This window comes from Myxocyprinus asiaticus, chromosome 8, assembly GCF_019703515.2.
Source record: "Myxocyprinus asiaticus isolate MX2 ecotype Aquarium Trade chromosome 8, UBuf_Myxa_2, whole genome shotgun sequence".
NCBI classification, from domain to species: Eukaryota; Metazoa; Chordata; class Actinopteri; order Cypriniformes; family Catostomidae; genus Myxocyprinus; species Myxocyprinus asiaticus.
The window spans coordinates 40,013,129-40,037,053 of NC_059351.1; the positions used below are offsets into that span (position 1 = coordinate 40,013,129).

The following is a 23,925-nucleotide window of genomic DNA, read 5'->3' on the forward strand; positions in this document are numbered from 1 at the left end:
GGTTTAAATGGATAGTTCCTCCAAAAATGAAAATTCTCTCATCATTTACTCACCCTCATACCATCCCAGATGTGCATGACTTTCTTCAGCAGAACACAAATGAAGATTTTTAGAAAAATATCTCAGCTCTGTAGGTCTATACAATGCAAGTGAATGGTGAGCAGACCTTTGTAGTTCCAAATATCACATAAAGGAAACATAAAAGTAATCCATATGACTCCAGTGTTTAAATCCATATCTTCAGAAGCAACATAATAGGAGTGGGTGAGAAACAGAACAATACTTAAGTCTTTTTTACTATAAATCTCCACTTTAACTTTCACTTTAAGATGTGAAAGTGAAACTAAACAGGCACCACATGTGACTTTCAGATCTAAAAGTGAAAGTGGAGATTTAAAGGACTTAAATTTTGATCTGTTTCTCACCCACTACTATTATATAGCATCTGAAGATATAGATTTAACAACTAGAGTCATATGGATTACTTCTATGTTTCCTTTATGTGATTGTTGGAGCTACAAAAGGTCTGATCACAATTTACTTGCATTGTATGGACCTACAGAGCTGAGATATTCTTCTAAAAATCTTTGTTTGTGTTCTGCAGAAGAAAGAAAGTCATACACATCTGGGATGGCATGAGAGTGACTAAATGATGAGAACATTTTCATTTTAGAGTGAACTATCCCTTTAATTACATCATTCACTTGAGCTGAGAACATCTTGGAAGAATGTAACATGGTCATAACATTTGTTTGTTTAAAATTGCTCTAAAATCCTAAAACTTTGTTTATGTCCAGGTTCAAATTAGATTTTGTCCTCAATGTGGACTTTTGAACCCACTCCACTGTATCTACAACTATCATCTATCCCAAACACAATTGTAGCTATATTTAATAGCCTGAATGTCCAACCACATCGTAGTTTCCAGAACTGTTCTATCAATGTGCCAAAGACAGCTCCCAAAACACGGCCAATGATATGTGAGTAGGTTAGCTGTATAAGAAGGACAGACAAGAAGTCATCTTTCTGCTTCCTGATGAGGAGAGGACTGCATGCTGACCCACCAGCTGTACACAGGAAATAGGTGAAGTGAAGAGGGCAGAAAAAAGCCCAAAAAATCATTTTGAGGGTTAGAGGAAGAAAGTTGCAGAAGATGAGAAGCACATGCATGGTGAAACAAAAACTGCTTTGCTGTGTTTTAGAGAAAATGTTGTGAGTTTTGAAGTTACAGATTAATGATTGGTTATCCAACAGCAGATTAAAACCCAATATTAAGAAGCAGTAATGGAAATGTTGAGCTGAATTTAAAGGAATATTCCGGGTTCAATACAAGTAAAGCTCAATCGACAGCATTTGTGGCATAATGTTGATTACCACAAATAATAATTTCGACTCATCCCTCCTTTTCTTTAAAAAAAGCAAAAATCGAGGTTACAGTGAGGCACTTACGGTGCATCCGGAAAGTATTCACAGCGCTTCACTTTTTCCACATTTTGTTATGTTACAGCCTTATTCCAAAATGGATTAAATTCATTATTTTCCTCAAAATTCTACAAACAATACCCCATAATAACAACGTGAAAAATGTTTGTTTGAAATCTTTGCAAATTTATTCAAAATAAAAAACGAAAAAAAATCACATGTACATAAGTATTCACACCCTTTGCCATGACACTCAAAATTGAGCTCAGGTGCATCCTGTTTCCACTGATCATCCTTGAGATGTTTCTACAACTTGATTGGAGTCCACCTGTGGTAAATTCAGTTGATTGGACATGATTTGGAAAGGCACACACCTGTCTATATAAGGTCCCACAGGTAACAGTGCATGTCAGAGCACAAACCAAGCCATGAAGTCCAAGGAATTGTCTGTAGACCTCTGAGACAGGATTGTATCGAGGCACAGATCTGGGGAAGGGTACAGAAAAATTTCTGCAGCATTGAAGGTCCCAATGAGCACAGTGGCCTCCATCATCCGTAAATGGAAGAAGTTTGGAACCACCAGGACTCTTCCTAGAGCTGGCTGCCCGGCCAAACTGAGTGATTGGGGGAGAAGGGCCTTAGTCAGGGAGGTGACCAAGAACCCGATGGTCACTCTGTCAGACCTCCAGCGTTTCTCTGTGGAGAAAGGAAAACCTTCCAGGAGAACAACCATCTCTGCAGCACTCCACCAATCAGGCCTGTATGGTAGAGTGGCCAGACGGAAGCCACTCCTCAGTAAAAGGCACATGACAGCCCGCATGGAGTTTGCCAAAAGGCACCTGAAGGACTCTCAGACCATGAGAAACAAAATTCTCTGGTCTGATGAAACAAAGATTGAACTCTTTGGCCTGAATTGCAAGCGTCATATCTGGAGGAAACCAGGCACCGCTCATCACCTGGCCAATACCATCCCTACAGTGAAGCATGGTGGTGGCAGCATCATGCTATGGGGATGTTTTTCAGTGGCAGGAACTGGGAGACTAGTCAGGATCGAGGGAAAGATGAATGCAGCAATGTACAGAGACATCCTTGATGAAAACCTACTCCAGAGCGCTCTGGACCTCAGACTGGGGCGAAGGTTCATCTTCCAACAGGACAACGACCCTAAGCACACAGCCAAGATAACAAAGGAGTGGCTCCGGGACAACTCTGTGAATGTCCCTGAGTGGCCCAGCCAGAGCCCAGACTTGAACCCGATTGAACATCTCTGGAGAGATATGAAAATGGCTGTGCACCGACACTCCCCATCCAACCTGATGGAGCTTGAGAGGTCCTGCAAAGAAGAATGGGAGAAACTGCCCAAAAATAGGTGTGCCAAGCTTGTAGCATCATACTCAAAAAGACTTGAGGCTGTAATTGGTGCCAAAGGTGCTTCAACAAAGTATTGAGCAAAGGCTGTGAATACTTATGTACATGTGATTTTTTTCGTTTTTTATTTTTAATATACACTATATTGCCAAAAGTATTCGCTCACCCATCCAAATAATTGAATTCAGGTGTTCCAATCACTTCCATGGCCACAGGTGTATAAAATGAAGGACCTAGGCATGCAGACTGCTTCTATAAACATTTGTGAAAGAATGGGCCGCTCTCAGGAGCTCAGTGAATTCCAGCGTGGTACTGTGATAGGATGCCACCTGTGCAACAAGTCCAGTCATGAAATTTCCTCGCTACTAAATATTCCACAGTCAACTGTCAGTGGTATTATAACAATGTGGAAGCGACTGGGAATGACAGCAACTTAGCCACGAAGTGGTAGGCCACGTAAAATGACAGAGCGGGGTCAGCGGATGCTGAGGCGCATAGTGCGCAGAGGTCGCCAACTTTCTGCAGAGTCAATCGCTACAGACCTCCAAAGTTCATGTGGCCTTCAGATTAGCTCAAGAACAGTGAGTAGAGAGCTTCATGGAATGGGTTTCCATGGCCGAGCAGCTGCATCCAAGCCATACATCACCAAGTGCAATGCAAAGCGTCGGATACAGTGGTGTAAAGCAGGCTGCCACTGGACTCTAGAGCAGTGGAGACTCGTTCTCTGGAGTGACGAATCACGCTTCTCCATCTGGCAATCTGATGGACAAGTCTGGGTTTGGCAGTTGCCAGGAGAACGATACTTGTCTGACTGCATTGTGCCAACTGTGAAGTTTGGTGGAGGGGGATTATGGTGTGGGGTTGTTTTTCAGGAGCTGGGCTTGGCCCCTTAGTTCCAGTGAAAGGAACTCTGAATGCTTCAGCATACCAAGAGATTTTGGACAATTCCATGCTCCCAACTTTGTGGGAACAGTTTGGGGATGGCCCCTTCCTGTTTCAACATGACTGCGCACCAGTGCACAAAGCAAGGTCCATAAAGACATGGATGAGCGAGTTTGGTGTGGAAGAACTTGACTGGCCTGCACAGAGTCCTGACCTCAACCCGACAGAGCACCTTTAGGATGAATTAGAGCGAAGACTGTGAGCCAGGCCTTCTCGTCCAACATCAGTGTCTGACCTCACAAATGCGCTTCTGGAAGAATGGTCAAAAATTCCTATAAACACACTCCTAAACCTTGTGGAAAGCCTTCCCAGAAGAGTTGAAGCTGTTATAGCTGCAAAGGGTGGGCCGATGTCATATTAAACCCTATGGATTAAGAATGGGATGTCACTTAAGTTCATATGCGTCTAAAGGCAGATGAGCGAATACTTTTGGCAATATAGTGTATTTGCAAAGATTTCAAACAAACTTCTTTCACGTTGTCATTATGGGGTATTGTTTGTAGAATTTTGAGGAAAATAATGAATTTAATCCATTTTGGAATAAGGCTGTAACATAACAAAATGTGGAAAAAGTGAAGCGCTGTGAATACTTTACAGATGCACTGTACAATGGAAGTGAATGGGGCCAATTTTTGGAGGGTTTAAAGGTGGAAATGTGAAACTCATAATTGTATTAAAAAAATATATATATTTATTCTTCTGTTAAAACTTGTGTATTATTTGACCTGTAAAGTTGTTGAAATTGTCGTTTTAGGGTTTATGCAGTTACGTCATCAAGCAGTTAAATCGAATAGAACTTTACACAGAAAATGTTAGTAAGCAATTTTATCACAGTAAATCGAGTTAACACTCAAACTGTTTACATCTTGAGGCTATACTTACAGTGAGTATTTTAATGTTTACAGATTGGTCCCATTCACTTCCACTGCAAGTGCCTCACTATAACCCAGATTTTTGCCTTTTTAAAGAAAAGCAGGGACAGGTCGAAATAAATTTTTGTGGTAATCAGCATTACGCCACAAAAGCTGTTGATTGAGCTTAACATATATTAAGCCTGGAACATTCCTTTAAGGAAGGCCTGTCATTAGTGACAAACAAATAACTTGCAAACTAGGAGACTAATTAAATTAACTAAGAAGACTAATCAAACAACTTTAGATAACAAAGCCACAAAAAGAATACTCTATGAAACTGATGCAAACCTTATTGACTGGCAATAAGCTTCACTCTCTTAAGAAATATAAAGAGTCTGGTAACAATTCCTTAAAGGTTCTAAAAGATTTTAGAATTGTTAGAAAGAAAGAAAGAAAGAAAGAAAGAAAGAAAGAAAGAAAGAAAGGACAGTGTTTAAAAAGCAATTCTTATTTCATTCACTCCCACAGAAGCCTGTTGTCAAATTGAGATAATTTCAGTTCTGAATAAATAGTGATTCTCGATTCCCAGTCCTAACTGACAGTGTAACGGGGATGACTGACAGGGAGCCTGACCAACACTGAACTATTATGGCCTGACCAGTGATGGGGCTAAACACAATGGGCTGTGTGATAGCCATATTTACCAATAAGCTCGGTGATGCTGCCACTGCATGCACGGCTCTCTGTCTCTTCTCTGAAGACACTAGTGTGTGTGATTTTTCCAGGCATTATGAGTGTGTTCAGCAGCTCAGGAGGAGGAGTGCGAAACACCTGCTGAAGAAGCTCTAAAGACGCCGTCACCACATTATGATCCCAGTGCTGTGTGTAGTGCAGGGACAGCTCATACACCTGTTGGCACATGAACAGGGTTTACATTTATACAAGCCACACATACTCAATCACTCAATTTATTTGCAATCTCCACTCAAAAATAGCATGCAAAACTTTTCATTTTTGTGTGAACTATCCCTTTAAATCCTGTGTTCTCGAGGACTGAGTATATCTGCAGCAATAAATACTCCTATGCCATTTGTTATCACTGTAACCCTTTCTGAGCTAGCAGCGAGAGGCTGCTTGAATGCCGTGGCGAGACTAACTTGCACAGGCTGTTTATGCCTTGCTCCCATAAGCTCAAGAGACGCATGTGAATGATGTCACCGCAAATGAGTCATCATGTTAATGTGCTTACTGAGACATACCCGACTTCGGTGAAACGGAGCCGACACACAGCCTTTGTCCTGTTCATTACTCATTGCCCGGTATTACTGTAGTTTACTGCAAAATCATAATGCTACCAAACAACAGATTTTAGAGACAGTGGTGAGTCTTCAATCTCTGGCTTCATTATAGTTGAAGTCAGAAGTTTACATACACTTAGGTTGAAGTCATTAAAACTCATTTTTTAATTTAATTTAATATTAGCAAACTATAGTTTTGGCAAGTCGTTTAGGACATCTACTTTGTGCATGACATGAGTAATTTTTCCAACTATTGTTTACAGACATATTGTTTCACTTTTAATTGTCTATATCACAATTCCAGTGGGTCAGAAGTTTACATACACCAAGTTAACTGTGCCTTTAAGCAGCTTGGAAAATTCCAGAAAATGATGTCAAGCCTTTAGACAATTCACCAGTTATCTTCTGATAGGAGGTGTACTGAATTGGAGGTGAACCTGTGGATGTATTTTAAGGCCTACCTTCAAACTCAGTGCCTCTTTACTTGACATCATGGGAAAATATAAAAAAAATCAACCAAGACCTCAGAAAAATAATTGTGGACCTCCACAAGTCTGGTTCATACTTGGGAGCAATTTCCAAATGCCTGAAGGTACCACATTCATCTGTACAAACAATAGTACGCAAGTATAAACACCATGGGTCCACACAGCCATCATACCGCTCAGGAAGGAGATGCATTCTGTCTCCTAGAGATTAAAGTGCAAATCAATCCCAGAACAACAGCAAAGGGCCTTGTGAAGATGCTGGAGGAAACAGATAGACAAGTATCTATATCCACAGTAAAACGAGTCCTATATCGACATAACCTGAAAGGCTGCTCAGCAAGGAAGAAGCCAATGCTCCAAAACTGCCATAAAAAAGCCAGACTACAGTTTGCAAGTGCACATGGGGACAAAGATCTTACTTTTTAGGGAAATGCCCTCTGGTCTGATGAAACAAAAATTGAACTTTTTGGCCATAGTGACTGTTATGTTTGGAGGAAAAAGGGTGAGGCTTGCAAGCCAAAGAACACCATCCCAACCGTGAAGCATGAGGGTGGCAGCATTGTGTTGTGGGGGTGCTTTGCTGCAGGAGGGACTGGTGCACTTCACAAAATAGATGGCATCATGAGGAAGGAAAATTATGTGGATATATTGGAGCATCATCTCGAGACATCAGCCACGAATGGACAGTCGCAAATGGGTCTTCCAAATGGACAATGACCCCAAGCATACCTCCAAAGCTGTGGCAAAATGGCTTAAGTACAACTAAGTCAAGGGATTGGAGTGGCTATCACAAAGCCCTGACCTTAATCCGATAGAAAATTTGTGGGCAGAACTGAAAAAGCATGTGCGAGAAAGGAGGCCTAAAAACCTGACTCAGTTACACCAGTTCTGTCTGGAGGAATGGGCCAAAATTCCAGCAACTTATTGTGAGAAGCTTGTGGAAGGCTACCCAAAAGATTTGACCCAAGTTAAACAATTTAAAGGCAATGCTACCAAATGCTAACAAAGTGTATGTAAACTTCTGACCCACTGGGAATGTGATGAAAGAAATAAAAGCTGAAATAAATAATTCTCTCTAATATTATTCTGACATTTAGTGGTGATCCTAACTGACCTAAGACAGAATGTTTTCTACGATTAAATGTCAGGAATTGTGAAAAACTGAGTTTAAATGTGTTTGGCTAAGGTGTATGTAAACTTCTGACTTCAACTGTAAGTCCGACATATTTATATTTTGCTTAGTTCCATCACATTTGGGAAAAATAGCGAGCTAGCTAGTATAAACTTCACATGCATTTACCTGATCCGCAGTTTCTAGTGTACCATGTGGCACTCTATTCTGTTAAGTTTTGATTCCGTGCGGTTCCATGATGCTCCGCAATCTTTTTTTCATTTTAGTTTTACGTGGTTTCTGTTGTTCGTTATATGTTGTTTTAATAATGGTTTCACGCATGCTAAGATATGTAATCGTTTGTGTGACTGCGTGTACCACACAAAGGCCATGTGTCTGTTTGGTTTGGCGCGTAGGAAGCCCTAGCAAGCACAACAGGAGACATGAATCTTGAGATGCAATTTTCAAAGTTTACACTACTTTTTTCATGTGTCCTAAACATGCACTGTTTATGATGCTGAATACCAGGGAGACGCTCCAAATGTGTTCGTCTGAGGTGCGCACATGTACATAGAGCGACAATAACAAAAATAGCACAGACAGTAAGCAAGAATGTGTACAGTGAGAACAGCTGTAGGCTTGTTTAATGATATGAGAATAAAATATTAAGTTCTTAAGCCACTTTTTGTATTGTCTAATCAATGCTTTATTCATCTGCCACAATAATGCAATTTATTTCAAACTGAATTTCAATCCATATTATATATTTTTTATAGGCACTATACAGTATATTTATAAATATTTGAATTAAGGCTGGGAAATGTAATTTCTGCGATTAATATTTTTAGTTTAATGCAATTAATGCAGTATCCGTTTTTTTTTGTTTGTTTTTTTAGTTCCTGAAACTGTACCGAGTTGATCCTGGCAGGTTCGGATTAGGGAGGGGGCGGGGTTAGGGCATCTGCTGCCAGCCAGGAAGAAACCCAGGCACTTTTTTTTACAATAGGCGAAACTTCACCAATGTTTTCCCCTCTTTCACTGGCATAAATACATTTTCAGGAGGTACTTGCTTGACTGAACTGCACATCCTCACACAGAAACTGATTGTGTGAAGCAGTGCACGCTTATTCATTGCGCACGATGCATGTCCCGGGCATATAAAAAACAGGAGCGGATTTACTGTATGGAGAATGAAGATTCTTCATCCGCAAGCGGGCAAGTGATATGAGCAAGCTGCTGTATCTCTTCGCATCATGCAAAAACGCTCACTGACTTTCATCTGCACCCCTTTCAGAAGCTAAACCGCCAAAGTGAACCCAGTGTGTGCGTGATAGAGACTGAGAAGGACCTGTCCGTTCAGCGAGCTGCAGCCAGGTATACTTGTGGAGATTGAACAGTAGCCAGAGAAAATGATAGTTTTGAGATTTTAAACTTCAGCAAATGAAACTTCAGTATTCAATATGTTTTATATCTGTATGTATAGTATCTAATAATGCGTTGGCAATGTACACATAAGTTTCTCTTGCCAATAAAGTTTGATATGAATTGAATCTGCACTGGTTTTGCCCAAATTGTAATTGCAACATGTCCACTGATTTTATGGCTTGTATACATATACTTTAAGATTAATACCTGTAAAAATGTGTCTAATTAACTCTATCCTCAAAACAAACAAACAAACAAACAAAACAAAACTTTATTTTAAAAATTTATGTTCTTCTGCAAGTGACTAAAATACAGATGTAATCATCTCAAGAGAAGTTCTACCTAGTTTTTAAACAGTAGTTGACAAGCACTCATGGAATGTTTGCATAGCTGCACATCTTCATATGACTTTTCTTCCCAAGGACTTTTTAATCATCCTTGCATGCAAATTATTTATTTACGAATTTAGCTGAATTCAAGCATAAGAGAACAGCACTAAAATTCCAACTCTCCTCCTCTCTGTCTATTTAAACATGAACGTGATCTTTGCAGGAAATCAAACTCCATCAATCTCCTGCTGATATGAGGGAGAGGTTGTAGAGCAGGAGGTTCATAGATAATTAAATCCAGTCTGAGTCACATTCCATATCGAGGGGATTGTGCTGTGGTGACATATTCACAGAAGCTAGGTGAGGGGAATCCCACATTGAACACTCACAGAATTCAGGTCAAGGGAATCTAATTGACACATCAAAGTCATGAATGCTTCCTGAATGGTTAATACTGTGGTGGAATGGTTTTTGACTGAAGGTAAATTTCCACCTGAAATCTTTTGGATGTTTACTTAAAATATTTCCTCCTATGCCAGCTTAAGTAAGCCATTTCTCCGAAAAGTTTAAACACTGTGGCACTTTAAAACATTGCTCTGTTTATTTGAGCATACTGACCAGATCACAGCAACCAAAGTCTAACCAACAGCAGAAAGGAAGTATTTGGGAAACCTGTTTGAAAACACTAATTTTTGCAATTATGTTTGATGACGCTGATGCTGCAGAAATTACACAGCTTTCTTTTCAATACTGAACACATAAACTGTATTACCTTGATCTCTCCATCATTGGCAAAGTGTCCAAGGGCAGCCGTGATTTTAGGAATTGAGGAAGACAGAGTTTCCTGCACCGTCTCCTCTTGACGTTTAGTGATCTGGGTCAGACATGGCAGCAGATTCACCAGGTACAGCCTGAGAACAGAGAGATGGGCAGGGTGACCCAGGGTCAGCTTTCTTTTCTGAGCAAACCAACAAAGTAAATGTCTGTCACTAAGTCAGTAAGCATACCTGCATTTCTGTGGACGCACCAGGTGAGCAAGCTCAGCAAACCTCCTGAGAGCTGCCCGCAGACTCCGAGAGGCAGCATTCTATAACAAAACAAAAAAAAAAAAAAGAGTAGTGCTTGATTAGTGCTCTGTGTATGTCCTCAGAGAGCACAAGACCACTGTACATATGATGTCTAAACCATTCTCTCCTCCCAAAACAAAAACAGTTAAGGCCTGTTTAAACTAAGAATGAAATGAAACAAAAAAGCATAATGAATCATAAACTAAACAAAAAAGTACTTCTGTTGTTCACATGTTTTAAAGCAAGATATAACCCTTCGGACAATACAGAATACACTTGCAAGTAGGATTAGAAATATGTTGCTAGGAAGATACTGTATACAATACATATTAAAGCTGAAGTATGTAAATTTTTCTGTGTTAAAATACCTTCTCCTATCCCAGCTTAATATGCAGAGACAACTATAAGTAAGCCATTCATTGGTTAATTTTCTCAGAAACTGTAAGCACTGTTTGAAAATTGCTCTGTTTGTTTTGAGCGACCTGCTTAGACCCTATCTCTTCATTTGACCAATGGCAGACGGCAATGCAGTTGGCATTTGACATTTTTCTAAACAATTTTAAAGCAATTTGGGTAAATATAAGAGGACTTCTTTAAAGTCTGTTGTAAGAGCCACACTTCCTGCTGCCAGGTGGTGGCACTATGACCATAACCCAAAATAGCCACATACATGTGATTAGCCCCCAAGACTAAACATAAATGTCAATTTTGATCTAAATCACACATTGCACACAGAAGATATGTGAAACACTTCCTGTTTCCCATTTTTCGGCATTAATTTAATAACTCGCTGTGGCGACATCGTTTGATATATCAAAAATCTGTTCACAATTTAGCATCTTCAATGTCTTGGCATAATGTTGTCTAAATGTGGTGACGGTCTCATGAATCCCCTAGGAGGAGTATTTAAAAGTTCAGAGACTGCAATATTCAAAAAATAAAAAATGGCTGACTATCTGTTGAGCAGAGCTAATAATTATAATTATGAAAGTTGTCTGCACTTTCAGTGCTTGGGCCCTAATAATAATCCTAAGAAAAACAATAGGGCCTCTGCACTTTCAGTGCTTGGGTCCTAATTATTCACCTTTTTAATCTCTTTGTATAGTTCAAGCTGCAGTCTAGGCAAGTTGGAATCCATCAATACCTAAAAAAAAAGAAAAAAGAAAGAAATATAATTCGAGCTAAAGTACTGCTATAATGCAATGGATCATAAGAATACAAATAAAAAAAAATAAAAAAAACATACACATATATATATATGTGTGTGTGTGTGTGTGTGTGTGTGTGTGTGTGTGTGTGTGTGTGTGTTGTGTGTGTGTACACCGATCAGCCACAACATTAAAACCACCTGCCTAATATTGTGTAGGTCCCCTTCATGCTGCCAAAAGAGGGCCAACACACAATTTTTCTCACCACAAATGTACAGAGCGGTTATCGGAGTTACCGTAGACTTTGTCAGTTCCAACCAGTCTGGCCATTCTCTGTTGACCTCTCTTATCAACAAGGCATTACCATCCACAGAACTGCCGCTCACTGGATGTTTTTTGTTTTTGGCACCATTCAGAATACATTTTAGAGACTGTTCTGCATGAAAATTCCAGGAAATCAGCAGTTACAGAAATACTCAAACCAGCCCATCTGGCATCAACAATCATGCCACAGTCCTTATCACTGAGATCAAATTGTTTCCCCATTCTGATGGTTGATGTGAACATTAAGCTCCTGACCCATATCTGAATGATTTTATACACTGCATTGCTGCCACATGATTGGCTGATTAGATAATCACATGGATGATTGTTGGTGTCAGACGGGCTGGTTTGAGTATTTTTGTACTGTAACTGCTGATCTCCTGGGATTTTCACACACAACAGTCTCTAGAATGTACTCTGAATGGTGCCAAAAACAAAAAACATCCAGTGAGCGGCAGTTCTGTGGACAGAAATGCTTTGTTGATGAGAGAGGTCAACAGAGAATGGCCAGACTGGTTCGAACTGACAAAGTCTACGGTAACTCAGATAACCGCTTTGTACAATTGTGGTGAGAAGAATAACACCTCAGAATGCTATTCTGAGATGCGGGTTGGTGCTGTTTTGGCGGCACGAGGGGTACCTACACAATATTTGGCAGGTGGTTTTAAAGTTGTGGCTGATCGGCGAATATATATATATATATATATAACAGCACTTACTTTGATGATTTTGTTGAGGCACTCATCTGCCACCATCCTGACGTCAGACTCCTTGTCATCACTGCACAGCAAGAACATTTGCATGGCAATTCCAAGAAGTTTCTGGAACTCTGGTGATGTCCTGATGAAAGAATTGTAACACAGAGGTCTCAGTGGAATTACATACACCACATATTCAAAGTATGTCGGTTTTACCAATTAATCAGTGCTGCAAGTTGCTTATTGGAACTATCAGTTATCTGCAAAAATCTATGCCAGTTGCAGAGGGTTATTTTTTTCCTCCTCCGGATATTTCTACAGTTAGAATGACTTTGTTCTACATTATAACAGCACCCTATAGAGGTGAAATGAAAAATAAAATAACTGACACTTCATAGGGATTTGCTGTATCTAAATCTTTCATCACTGACAATATTCATCACATTTTTACCCTCACTTCAATGCATATTTTTTATTTTGATTAGATAATCAAGTGTTCTAAATTGAAGTGAGTGCATACAAAGAAAAATGTGACTACCAGTATATAAAAATGTGCCACATCAACACATCGTGTCTCCAACTTCATATCTTGTAAATTATAATGAAAACCCTCATCTAGTGAAATATACATATCATCAGTTTTTTTTTCAAAGACTTCAAGTCATGGGCTGTTGATACTTTTGTTTAGAAGTGTTTAATTATCTTTGCAGCATTTGTAGTGCTTACAAGCCCAGCTTGAGAAGCCCAAGGTGGCTGTGGTGATGTGGGCGTGGCCGAGCGACATCTGTGGAGAGCGAGGCCAGGAGAGGAAGAACAGTAAGGATTGACACCTGTGGGAAATTCTCTCTAACAGCTGTTCTGTGTTACAGTGAGAGCTGGAGAGGGAAAAAAAGGGAATCCAGACTGCCGGAGGGGAGTGAGAGGGCAACACACAAGCGGAATCTGTGTGTGATCGTTTGTGCTGAAAAGCCAGTAGTGTGTGTGTGTTACACTGAAAAGTGTGGGAAATAAAGATTCACGTTAAATTATTTATCCAGCTTCTGCTTCCTCCATCGAGAGAACCTGTAACCCGGGATTTTTTTGAGGAAGATACGCCATCACCAAACTTTTCAAGATCCTTGTCAGCATCCACCAAACTCAACATCAGTCTCTGCTTGAGCTGCGTCAGGAACAGGAGCAGCGCTTCCAGGCCCTGGAGCTTGAAGCTCAAGCGGATGATCGACAGGTGCTACGGTGCTTGTTGCCCCAGGGGGATTCTACCGACACGACCCTGGCCGCCTGCCCCATCATGCCTCAATTCATGCTCACAAAGATGGGACCAGAAGACGATTTAGGAGGCATTCGTGGAGTTATTTGAGTGGGCAGCGGAAGCATCGGGAGGCCAGAGATCCAGTGGGTGGTCCCGCTGCTGTCGGGAGAAGCTCAACTGGCAGCACCAACAACTCTGTTATCAGGACTTGAAACGAGCAATCTTGCAACGGGTCAGCCGGAGTCCTGAACAAGATCGTCTGCATTTCTGTTCGCTGATGTTTAGCGAGCTTGGCCGCCCGTTCGCAGTCACTCAACAGCTCCATGACACCTGTCAGAGGTGGCTGCTAGCAGAGGATTGTGACGCCAGAGCTGTCATCGACCTCGTGGTGCTGGAGCAGTTCGTCCTGTGCCACCACCTGGCATCGCTAACGGAGGCAATCCAGCTGGCTGAGGACCATTTGGCGGTGTATTCGGGGGTTGACAAGCCCTCTTCTCTCTCTCTCTCTCTCTCTCTCCTTCCTTCCCCTCGTCCTGTTCCTATTCCCTGGAAACGGGGAATTCCAACCCCAAAACCGGTTCCTCGGTCCCGTGGGCCGTTCAATCCACCGGTTTTCCCTAACCCTCTCCCTTACAGGTTTGTGAATCCACTGCTGTTGGTGTCGACTTGAAGTCTGGGCCGGTCTGCTGGAGCTGCAGGGAACCTGGGCATTTTCAGGACTAATGCCCTGCGATGGAGGTTAAGACATTGGTCCGGATCCCCGACGCGCCACAGGCCACCCCCGATCGAGCAGGAGCATACCGGATACCTGTGAGTATTAAGGGGGGTACATACCAAGACTTGGGGGATTCAGGTTGTAATTAAACCTCCATTCACCAAAGCTTGGTTCAATCCGAGGCCTTGGATACGAGCCGGCGGGTGAAGGTAAGGTGTGTGGTAAGATATTCAAGATTACCCTGTAGTGACGGTCATTATTCAATTTTGAGGACAAAAGCATAGTAGAGGCTGCGGTTAGTCCCCGCCTCTCCCAACCACTAATTTTGAGAATTAATTGGCCGGAATTCACAGCTTTACTGAGGGGAATATGTGTGGATGGGTCCTGCAACAAAGTGTACCAGTGTGTGTTGTGTGATTCGCTGGCTGTGGAGGCGGTGCCAGGGCCACGTCAGGAGGACATAAGAGAGGGGGAAGTCTTGGCTTCCTCTGCCCTTAGAGGATTCCCTGCAAGGGATATCCCTCTGGAGCAGACGCGAGACGAGACACTTCAGGACGCCTTTGACCAAGTGAAAGTGATTGACGGTCAACCCCTCCAGCCAGACATTGCACTTGCATATCCGTATTTTTCAACTATCAAGGATCGGTTGTATAGAGTGATGCAGGACGCTCAGACAAAGGAGGTTACAATCCAACTGTTAATATTGCAGAGCAGTCAGGAAATGTTATTTCAGACGACTCATTATAATCTGATGGCGGGTCACTTAGGGCAGGAAAAGACACTGAGCCATCTAATGGCCCGTTTCTATTGGCCGGGCATTAGTGGGATGTTTGCAGTTGGAGTGCGGCATGCCATGAATGTCAGCTGGTGAGCGCCATTGCACCCCCTTCCATTAATCGAGGTCCCCTTCGAAAGAACCGGTATGGACCTCGTCGGGCCATTTGAACGGACATTAAGCGGGCAACGCTTTGTGTTGGTTCTGGATGACTACGCAATGTTATCCGGAAGCAGTGCCTCTGTGGAACATTTCAGCGTGAAGTGTTGCGGAAGCACTCTTCAGAATCATCTCCCGAGTGGGGACTCTGAAAGAAATCCTCACTGATCAGTGCCATGTATCACAAATAAAGCTGAACAAATTCTGGATTCCAGGATTGGTTTTAGTTTGACAAAACTCACCAAATCCAATCAGGCTTCATTAGGGTTAAGTGGTATCAAGACGGTCATTACCAACTTTATCTATCAATTCAGAGTTTGATCCGAGGTTATGATGAGTTCACGAGTATGTTCACATGAATGAAATGAACAGCCAATCGCGTGCGAGACAGAGCGAGTCACATCTCGCGAGAGTCAGTGATATTTACTTCTCCACTGACTCCACTCTACTTCTCCATTTTGAAAATTATGATAAATTATAAGAATTTAACACACTTATAACACAGCACAAGAGGAAGTAAAAAAATATGATCAATCAAAACATTTACACAACACAAATAATCACTATGAAATCAGGAATAACTATAATAAATTCACACAGCACAGAGGATCACTAGAAAATTATAAAGAATTTAAAGTCATTTACACAGCAAGAAGAAACATTGCTGCTGCTACTGCTACATGAAACAAATCTGAATGTGATGAAAATATTAAAATAGATAATATGTGAAAGTAACTTTATAAAGATCCACAACGAGAACATTCAGGCTTGTAATTTTAAAAGTTTAATATCTTGATTTGAAATTTAAACAATGTAAATTAAAAGCTTTAGTATTAATTTAAATTACTAACTAAATATAATTTAATACTATTAGACATTAATACACTATTGAATAATACAAATGTGAGCAACTGGAAAATGAGTATATGGCATGCACTAATAGAAGACTTATTTCTTCTTTCTATCAGCATAAGACACAAAGACATATTTGGTGTGCTAGTGTGCGTTTATTGAACTTCAAGTGAAATACTGTATGTTCATGGCACCTCTGCCAGCAAATCCTAATAAGAAGGGGTTTGGGTGGCATTCACACTTTTCTGATATATCTACAGTATATTGTGTAGTGATTACGTTTTTATATTTTAAAGTAATTTGATCATTATTGATGTATTAATATCTTTATTTATTTATATTTAAATTATTTTACTTTTATTTATTCATACATATTTTATGGCCAATGTGAGAAAATTATTGGGAAAAAATGTAAGTGTCTTTAAACAAATGCAAGACTGACAAAAATCTATTTCTTGCAATAAATAGTGATCATAAATAGCTTTTTTTTTTTGTAAATTTATACAATTGCCTTGTTGAAGTGCACTTTAAATTGGAGTGAGAGATACTGGGGGATTGACTGTCACTTTGCTCACAGCTGATTGGTCCAGAATCTGGATGAGATCTGATCGGGAACATAACCTGCCCCAGAGCAGGTTAGTTGATTAGAGTATGTTACTATGGCGAGGAACCCAAATGAAAGCCTATCCACTTAACTGGTACCACGAATTCAGAGTTCGCTTAAACTAAGTTTAAATTTATCTAGCTAGCTGCTTAATCCTGCTTTGTGACATAGGGCACAGGGCACTATGTTTATGTCACGTACACTATGCAAACTATACAAATTATTGGGGATTAAATCGATTCGGACCAGTGTTTACCATCCCCAAATGGTCAGCTTGGTTTAACGATTTAATCAGACCCTAAAGAATATGATTCCTAAGTTCATGCACGAAGATGCTCAAAATTGGGACAAGTGGCTCGAGCCACTATTATTTGCAGTACGAGAGGCTCCTTAAGACTCCACGGGGTTCTCCCCATTCAAATTATTGTACAGGCGTCGAATGCGTGGCATGGTTGACATCCTACAGGAAAATTGGGAGAAGGGACCTTCAAACAGCAAAAACTAAATTCAATACGTTCTTGACCTAAGAGCAAAACTCCACACAATGGGGCAATTAACACAGGAGAATTTGCTCCAGGCTCAAGATCGTCAAACTCGGGTGTATAATAGGTGTACTCGACTATGGAAATTTACACCGGGAGATAAAGTCCTTGTATTGCTCCCCACATCGAGCTCTAAATTACTCGCCAAGTGGCAAGGACCCTTTGAGGTCACACAGCGAATTGGGAAATCGATTATGAGGTAAAATGAACGGATAGAGGCGGAGCATGTCAGATTTACCACCTCAACCTCCTAAAACTGTAGAGAGAGGTGGTCCCCGTGACTTTGGTGATGGTGGTTCCGGAGAGGGAGGAGGTCAGACCGGAAGTGAACTTAAAAGCCACCGATCTAGTCACCCTTGTCACTTGTGGAGACCACCACTCACCAACCCAAGTCACGGAGGTTGCAAGGAGAATTGTTCTCACCTCTTCCCAGTCGTACAACTCTCATAGAGCACCATATCGAGATGACCCCAGGGGGTAGTGAAACGTAGCCGTCCCTACCGTTTACCCAAGCAAAAAAATTGGTTCGGGAAGAATTAAAGGCCATGCTGGATATGAGGGTAATAGAAGAATCTCATAGTGACTGGGCCAGCCCGGTGGTTTTGGTTCCTAAGAGCGATGGCACGGTCCAATTCTGTGTGGATTATAGAAAAGTCAATGCGGTATCTAAATTGTGTAAAGTGTACCTGATGCTTCGGATTGATGAGCTGCTCGATCGGTTAGGCGCAGCTCGCTTTTATTCAACACTGGATTTAACAAAGGGATATTGGCAGATCACCTTAACTCCTGTGAAAAGATGGCATTTTCCACACCATTCGGATTACACCAATTTGTGACACTTTCATTCGGTTTGGTCGGGGCCCCGGCTACATTTCAGCGGCTCACGGATCGAATCCTCGGACCGCACGCTGCTTATGCATCATTATTTACAGTAATGAATGGTAGCAGCATCTGCAGCATCTGCAGCATCTGAGGGCTGTCCTGAGGTCATTGAGATTGGTGGGACTCATGGCAAACTCAAAGAAGTGCACAATTGGGCAGGTGGAAATACAGAATCAGGGCTTCCACTTGGGTCATGGGCAGGTGCACCCCAAAATTTATAAAACCGTAGCGATTGCAGCCTGCCCAAGACCAAAGACCAAAAAGGAGGTGAGACAGTTCCCTGGGCTGGCTGGCTATTATCGCAGGTTTGTGCCTAATAATTCGACCATCACCAGCCCACTAACTGATCTGACTGAAATGGGGCACCAGATCCAGTCCAGTGGACGGACTTGTTGTAACAGACATAAGCCTTTACCATGCTTCATTTATGTTGCAATTCTATTCCTTACCACTAAGAGTGCTAGAGTGCCTTAATGGTGTGTAGTAGAAGAATTTAGCATTGCCCAGAGTTGTTGGAAGCATGACTTTCCTGCTGTGTTCAACAATCTAGAGGCCTTGTTGAGAAACACTTTGTTTCACACTCAACTGAAAGTAATACGCTGTTTTCATTTCATTTTTTAAAGGTGCAATATGTAACAATTTTCATGTAATATTCATGATATTTTTTTTTTGCCAATGTGTGAACGGCTTGTAATGCAACTTAAAAAAATGAGCCCTTCCCGGACTTCCTAGGATGCCTATTAAAGCCTGTAGACTGATTTTCATGCAAAGGGAGTGGGTCACTTTTGCCAGGAAAATCCAAAGGATGTGACGTTTATGCGTGCTCCCGAGAGCCTTGCCTCAGTGCTTCTCTTCTGCTATTCAACAGCGACAACAAAATGCAACACTAGGAGCATTATCTTAGAGATGGAATCCAGCAAACGGTCGGCTCCCAGCACAACACCGACTCCTACACAAACTCTGAGTAAGCCAAAAAACAAAAACAAAAAACATTTATCTACTGAATTCTGTCTGGCTTAGCGGGAACGTGATCGTGCGAAAACTAGAGTGAACATCGGCAGGGCATTTGATTCCTGGAGGGACCTTCATTCGGTTTTGGGGACCAAATGAATTGGCGTTCTTCTTATTGGACAGGTTAACTTACATAACTGCACAGCATGTGAAATATAGTGCCATAAGGATTGATCTGTGTAATTTTAGCTAACTTGATCTTGCCTGCTAATGCTGACGAACTGCAAGCTACCTTGCTTCATAACTTTCAAATAATTTCAACGATCTTCTCTTGCTACTAAAAGTCAGGTATGCTGATTCACAGTAACTGACATAAACAATGTTAATCTCTAATTATTCAGCAAGGTAAACTACAATAACACATGAAGTACAGTCTATTTTATAAACAGCTACTGTCATCATCCGCCAAATTTAGCTAACAGCTATTGATAAAGCTGGCTAGCTAGCTAATGCCGACATAGGCTATCGTATAAATGCAGTCAATGTATCATGCAAAGAAAAGTGATTACTTCAAACTACAGTCTCGCATAGTCAGACCTATATCCACACTTTGTTTTAGCCCTGTTCCAGCACTGGAGAGTCAAATATAATATTCAGTCTTCAAGTTTGTATTAAAACAATCATAACTGTGTCATTTTAATTATGCTACCTCATCTGTCAGCATGATGCCGGTGAATCACGTTCAGTCTCTTTGTACGTTACGTCATTGTTTTGGTCGATGCTCACTCGTGTCCCTATGGAGTGTGTGCACGAGCGCGAGCACGAGCAACAGGTAGCTGGCTGCAGTTCACTTAACGGCCACAGGTGTCATTAATAACAAGGGTTTCTGAATCTTACATACTGCACCTTTAAGAAATGTATATTGCTTATGATTTATTTGTAAAGTAGCTGAGCTCTTGCACTTATAAGTTCTCTGTTGTATGAGCTTTGTTTAGTTCGATGCTAAGAATTTAACATGAGTTCATTTGTATTTTTGTAGAAGGACTTCTTTATTCTTATTGAAAATCTACATCGACACTGTGGATCACGTTTGGATCTTAATGCACAGATGGATGTAAAGATGTGACTTTTGAACTTATTTTCCATTATTGTTTTTCATTTCAGAAGAACCTACATGTTGTGGATTATTAAATTAATGGTGGGATCTATCTCAAGTGGAAGGATTATATGTTTGTTCATGGACATTTATCTTTTCGGATATTTTTGTCATCACTGGATTTTACATTATCAGATAATGCCCTTACACTTATAGAACTCTCAAACCTTTGTCATCTTTCAGCAATATTGAACTGTATATTAATGCTATGGGTTTCACAGTCTGGTTAGCACGCTATCGTACTTTGATTCCCTTGAACTCTATATTTCATTTCTATGTAGTCATAAAAAATTATATTTTCAGTGCCAAATGTTGATTTTTCTTTGTTCTTAATTTGGGTTTATGTAAAATCATAGTAACTATTTGTGTTGCTGCCTTATTTCTTAACTGCTTTAAACGTGTTAATGCTAGTGATCCTACCAAAAACAGATGTATAGCTTTTTTTTGTGTCCAAAGAAACACGAAATGGTTATACCATGTCAGCAGGCGTTCACGTGGGTAAAAGCTGCACTTTGCAGCAAACCGTTATTGCACTCTCCTGACTTCTCTTTCCCTTTTATCTTGCAGACGGACGCATTGGACAGGGGGTTGGGAGCAGTAGTGTCCCAGAAGGTGGAGGGGGAGGAGCACCCCGAGTTGTACATTAGTCACAAACTCTCACTGATGGAGACTAAGTACAGCAAGATAGAGAAGGAGTGTTTGGCCATCAAGTGGGCGGTCCTCACCCTCCGGTACTATCTGTTGGGGAGTGCTTTCACCCTCTGTTCAGACCACGCCCCTCTCCAGTGGCTCCATCGCATGAAGGATACGAACGCGTGGATCACCCACTGGTATCTCCAGCCTTTTAAGTTCGAGATGGTCCACAGACCTGAGTCAGGCGATGGCCGAGCGACGTCTGTGGAGAGTGAGGCCGGAAGAGGAAGAACGGTAAGGACTGACAGCTGTGGGTAATTATCTCTTAAAAGCTGTTCTGTGTTACAGTGAGAGCTGGATAAAAAGGAGTCCAGACTGCCAGAGGGGAGAGAGCGACACACAAGCAGACTGCGTGTGTGATCATTTGTGCTGAAAAGCCAGTTGTGTGTGTGTTACACTGAAAAGTGTGGGAAATAAAGACTCATGTTAAATTGTTTATCCAGCTCCCGCTTTCTTCTTCACTGAGAGAACCTGTAAAGCATTACAGTGGCATTCTGTCTCAAAGTGTTCAATCATTATTCCTTCTGCTTAATTCAGGGCTTCAGGTGAAGATTGAATGCTCTTCTGTCATCAATAACTCAGTATGTGCCTTTCGTTGTAGTGTGCGTGTTCATAAGTAAAGAACAATACAGGCAGTGCAGCCAAGATGGTAGTTTTAGTGGCTGGTGTGTGTTTGTGTGTTTCTCAGTTGAGCAATAGAGTGTTTGCATGATTTTATGACGGGCCAGTTTGGGTCAAAGTCCAGGGTCTGTGCCCTCAAGTTCAGCTTCTCACTACATCTGTAGCATACTAAAGTTTTCCAATAATCTGAAACATACAAATTACAAAACCTCTAGCTTAAGGTAAAAGACATGTAGACAAGCAAGTTTGATTTGAATTTGTTTAGACCACAGGAGACGCAAGAAGAAAAAGAAAAAAAGTTCTATAACAACAGATGCACTAATTATCTGCTTTGTTGAGCACTTTCTTTAGTAAACACTCTTGGGACATTGCACCTTCATAATTTGGAACTGAAGATACAAATCTGCTACAAAGGAATTGTGCTCACATGTTTGAAACAAGAGATCTGTTAAGAACTTCTGCACTGGCCCTGCACTGTACTGCATACATACTTTCATGTTACTGAAATACAATGAAGTGAAAGACCAAGCTCAGATGTGTGTCAGGAAAATTAGCCATAGGTTTACTAGAAGATAGTCTGTGCTCTAGAGCCTCAGACAGCAGCAACTTCATTTATAGTTAACCATACGATATATGTATTTAGTATTTCGGTATATACTAAAAGAACTGGACTTTGAGAAGTGTGCCATCACTCTCATTACAATCTGTTAGCTGGCCTATTATAGAGGATTTTTCATCTCAAATACCTTCATTGAATTTGATTGTAAGGGTGAAAAAAGCCAACCCAGCCTCAACATCAATAGGCTTTTGCCAATGACTCATAAAACATGACCAAATCTGATTATCCCTAATCTGATGTGTCTGTTCTATAGTGGTTCTGGACTGGTCATTGACTACCGCATACCTTAGGGACTGCGCCACGATGTTTTCACATATCGTCAGACAGTGATTCACTCTGTCCTTTGACAAAAGACCTGGCTGTAGCAAGGTCTTTTTTCCTGCAAGAAAACACAATATTACTGTTGATGTCATCACAATAAACATACAATTAGGGCTGAATGATTTTGACAAGAAATCTAATTGCGATTATTTTGAAAAAAATTTGATTGCGATTTGAACTGCGATATGACCAAAAAAAAATAAATAAATAAAAAAAAAAAAAAAAAAAAAAAACCTGATTTCTTTTAACCAAAATTAAACCATGTTTTGCTGTTTTACTGCTGACCAGAAATACTGCTCTAGAAAGGATGTTCACACCAAACTAAATAAATAAGACAGTGACACGGAGGCAGAAAAACATCACATTGCATCTGTCTGCTTTGTGAAAAATGTTTTTGACCAATTTGTGAAAGGGTCAGTTCACTTTTCATCATTACTTTTGAAACCCATTCAACTTGAATATTATATGATTGCAATAATAATAATAATAATAATAATAATAATAATAATGTTAAGTCAAGAAATTATTATAGGAATATATTATTGTATAATAATAATCATTATTACTATCATAATTTATTATTTTTATTATTATAATTATAATTATTCAATAGTAATGTAACAAGGTTCTTAAGATGGGCGAGGAGGAGGCGGGAACCAGCTGAACAGTCAACGTACAACTTTAATAACAAACTGAACTCAAACATAACATAAAATGCAAATCAAACAAAGATGCACACACACAGCTTCCTGCGTCTCTCTCTCTCTCTTGAACTGGCATTTCCGGCCCCCCTTATCTCTCTCCCGCTGACTATTCAACTCAGCGCCAGGTGTGCATCATCATGGCCCGGCCACGCCCCCCTCCTCATCACAAGTAATTTTTTTCTTTAATAATTTCTTAACTTACTATGCAGTCCAGTAAAAGCCTAAAGTCTTTATTTCAGTGGAAGCATTTATTTTGAAAACTGAAGAGACGGAAGTTTCTGTTGTTTGTAGTTGAGTTGACAACAGCTTTTTAATGCAGTGAAATGCTCTCATCTGCCTTATTGTCAACAAAAACCCGCTCTCATGGGGTTATTTTAAATGTACATAGTAAATTGTAGCGGCCAAACGTAGAGGTATGTGAAATTACGCAAATGTGCAATTAAAGTAAATCTGGGGCGCTTTAAATAATGCGCACGATAGCACCCTGAACCGAACGCAGAGCACACTTGTCATTCAGGACAGCAAATAGATAGAATTTAGAGATAGACCAATATATCAGTTTTACCGATTAATCGGTGCCGATAGTTGCTTTTTGGAATTATTGTTAT

General features: G+C 40.7%; 1 protein-coding gene across 1 annotated transcript in view; it reads right to left on the bottom strand.

The window, feature by feature from the left end:
* The window catches only part of LOC127444768 (huntingtin-like), a 96,823-nt gene that overhangs the window by 59,359 nt on the left and 13,539 nt on the right, over positions 1–23,925 (bottom strand). The window contains 8 exon segments of the mRNA XM_051704319.1: positions 1,026–1,067; positions 5,291–5,495; positions 10,010–10,148; positions 10,245–10,324; positions 11,389–11,448; positions 12,496–12,616; positions 22,578–22,636; positions 22,638–22,671. Coding sequence (XP_051560279.1) covers positions 1,026–1,067; positions 5,291–5,495; positions 10,010–10,148; positions 10,245–10,324; positions 11,389–11,448; positions 12,496–12,616; positions 22,578–22,636; positions 22,638–22,671 — 740 coding nt within the window.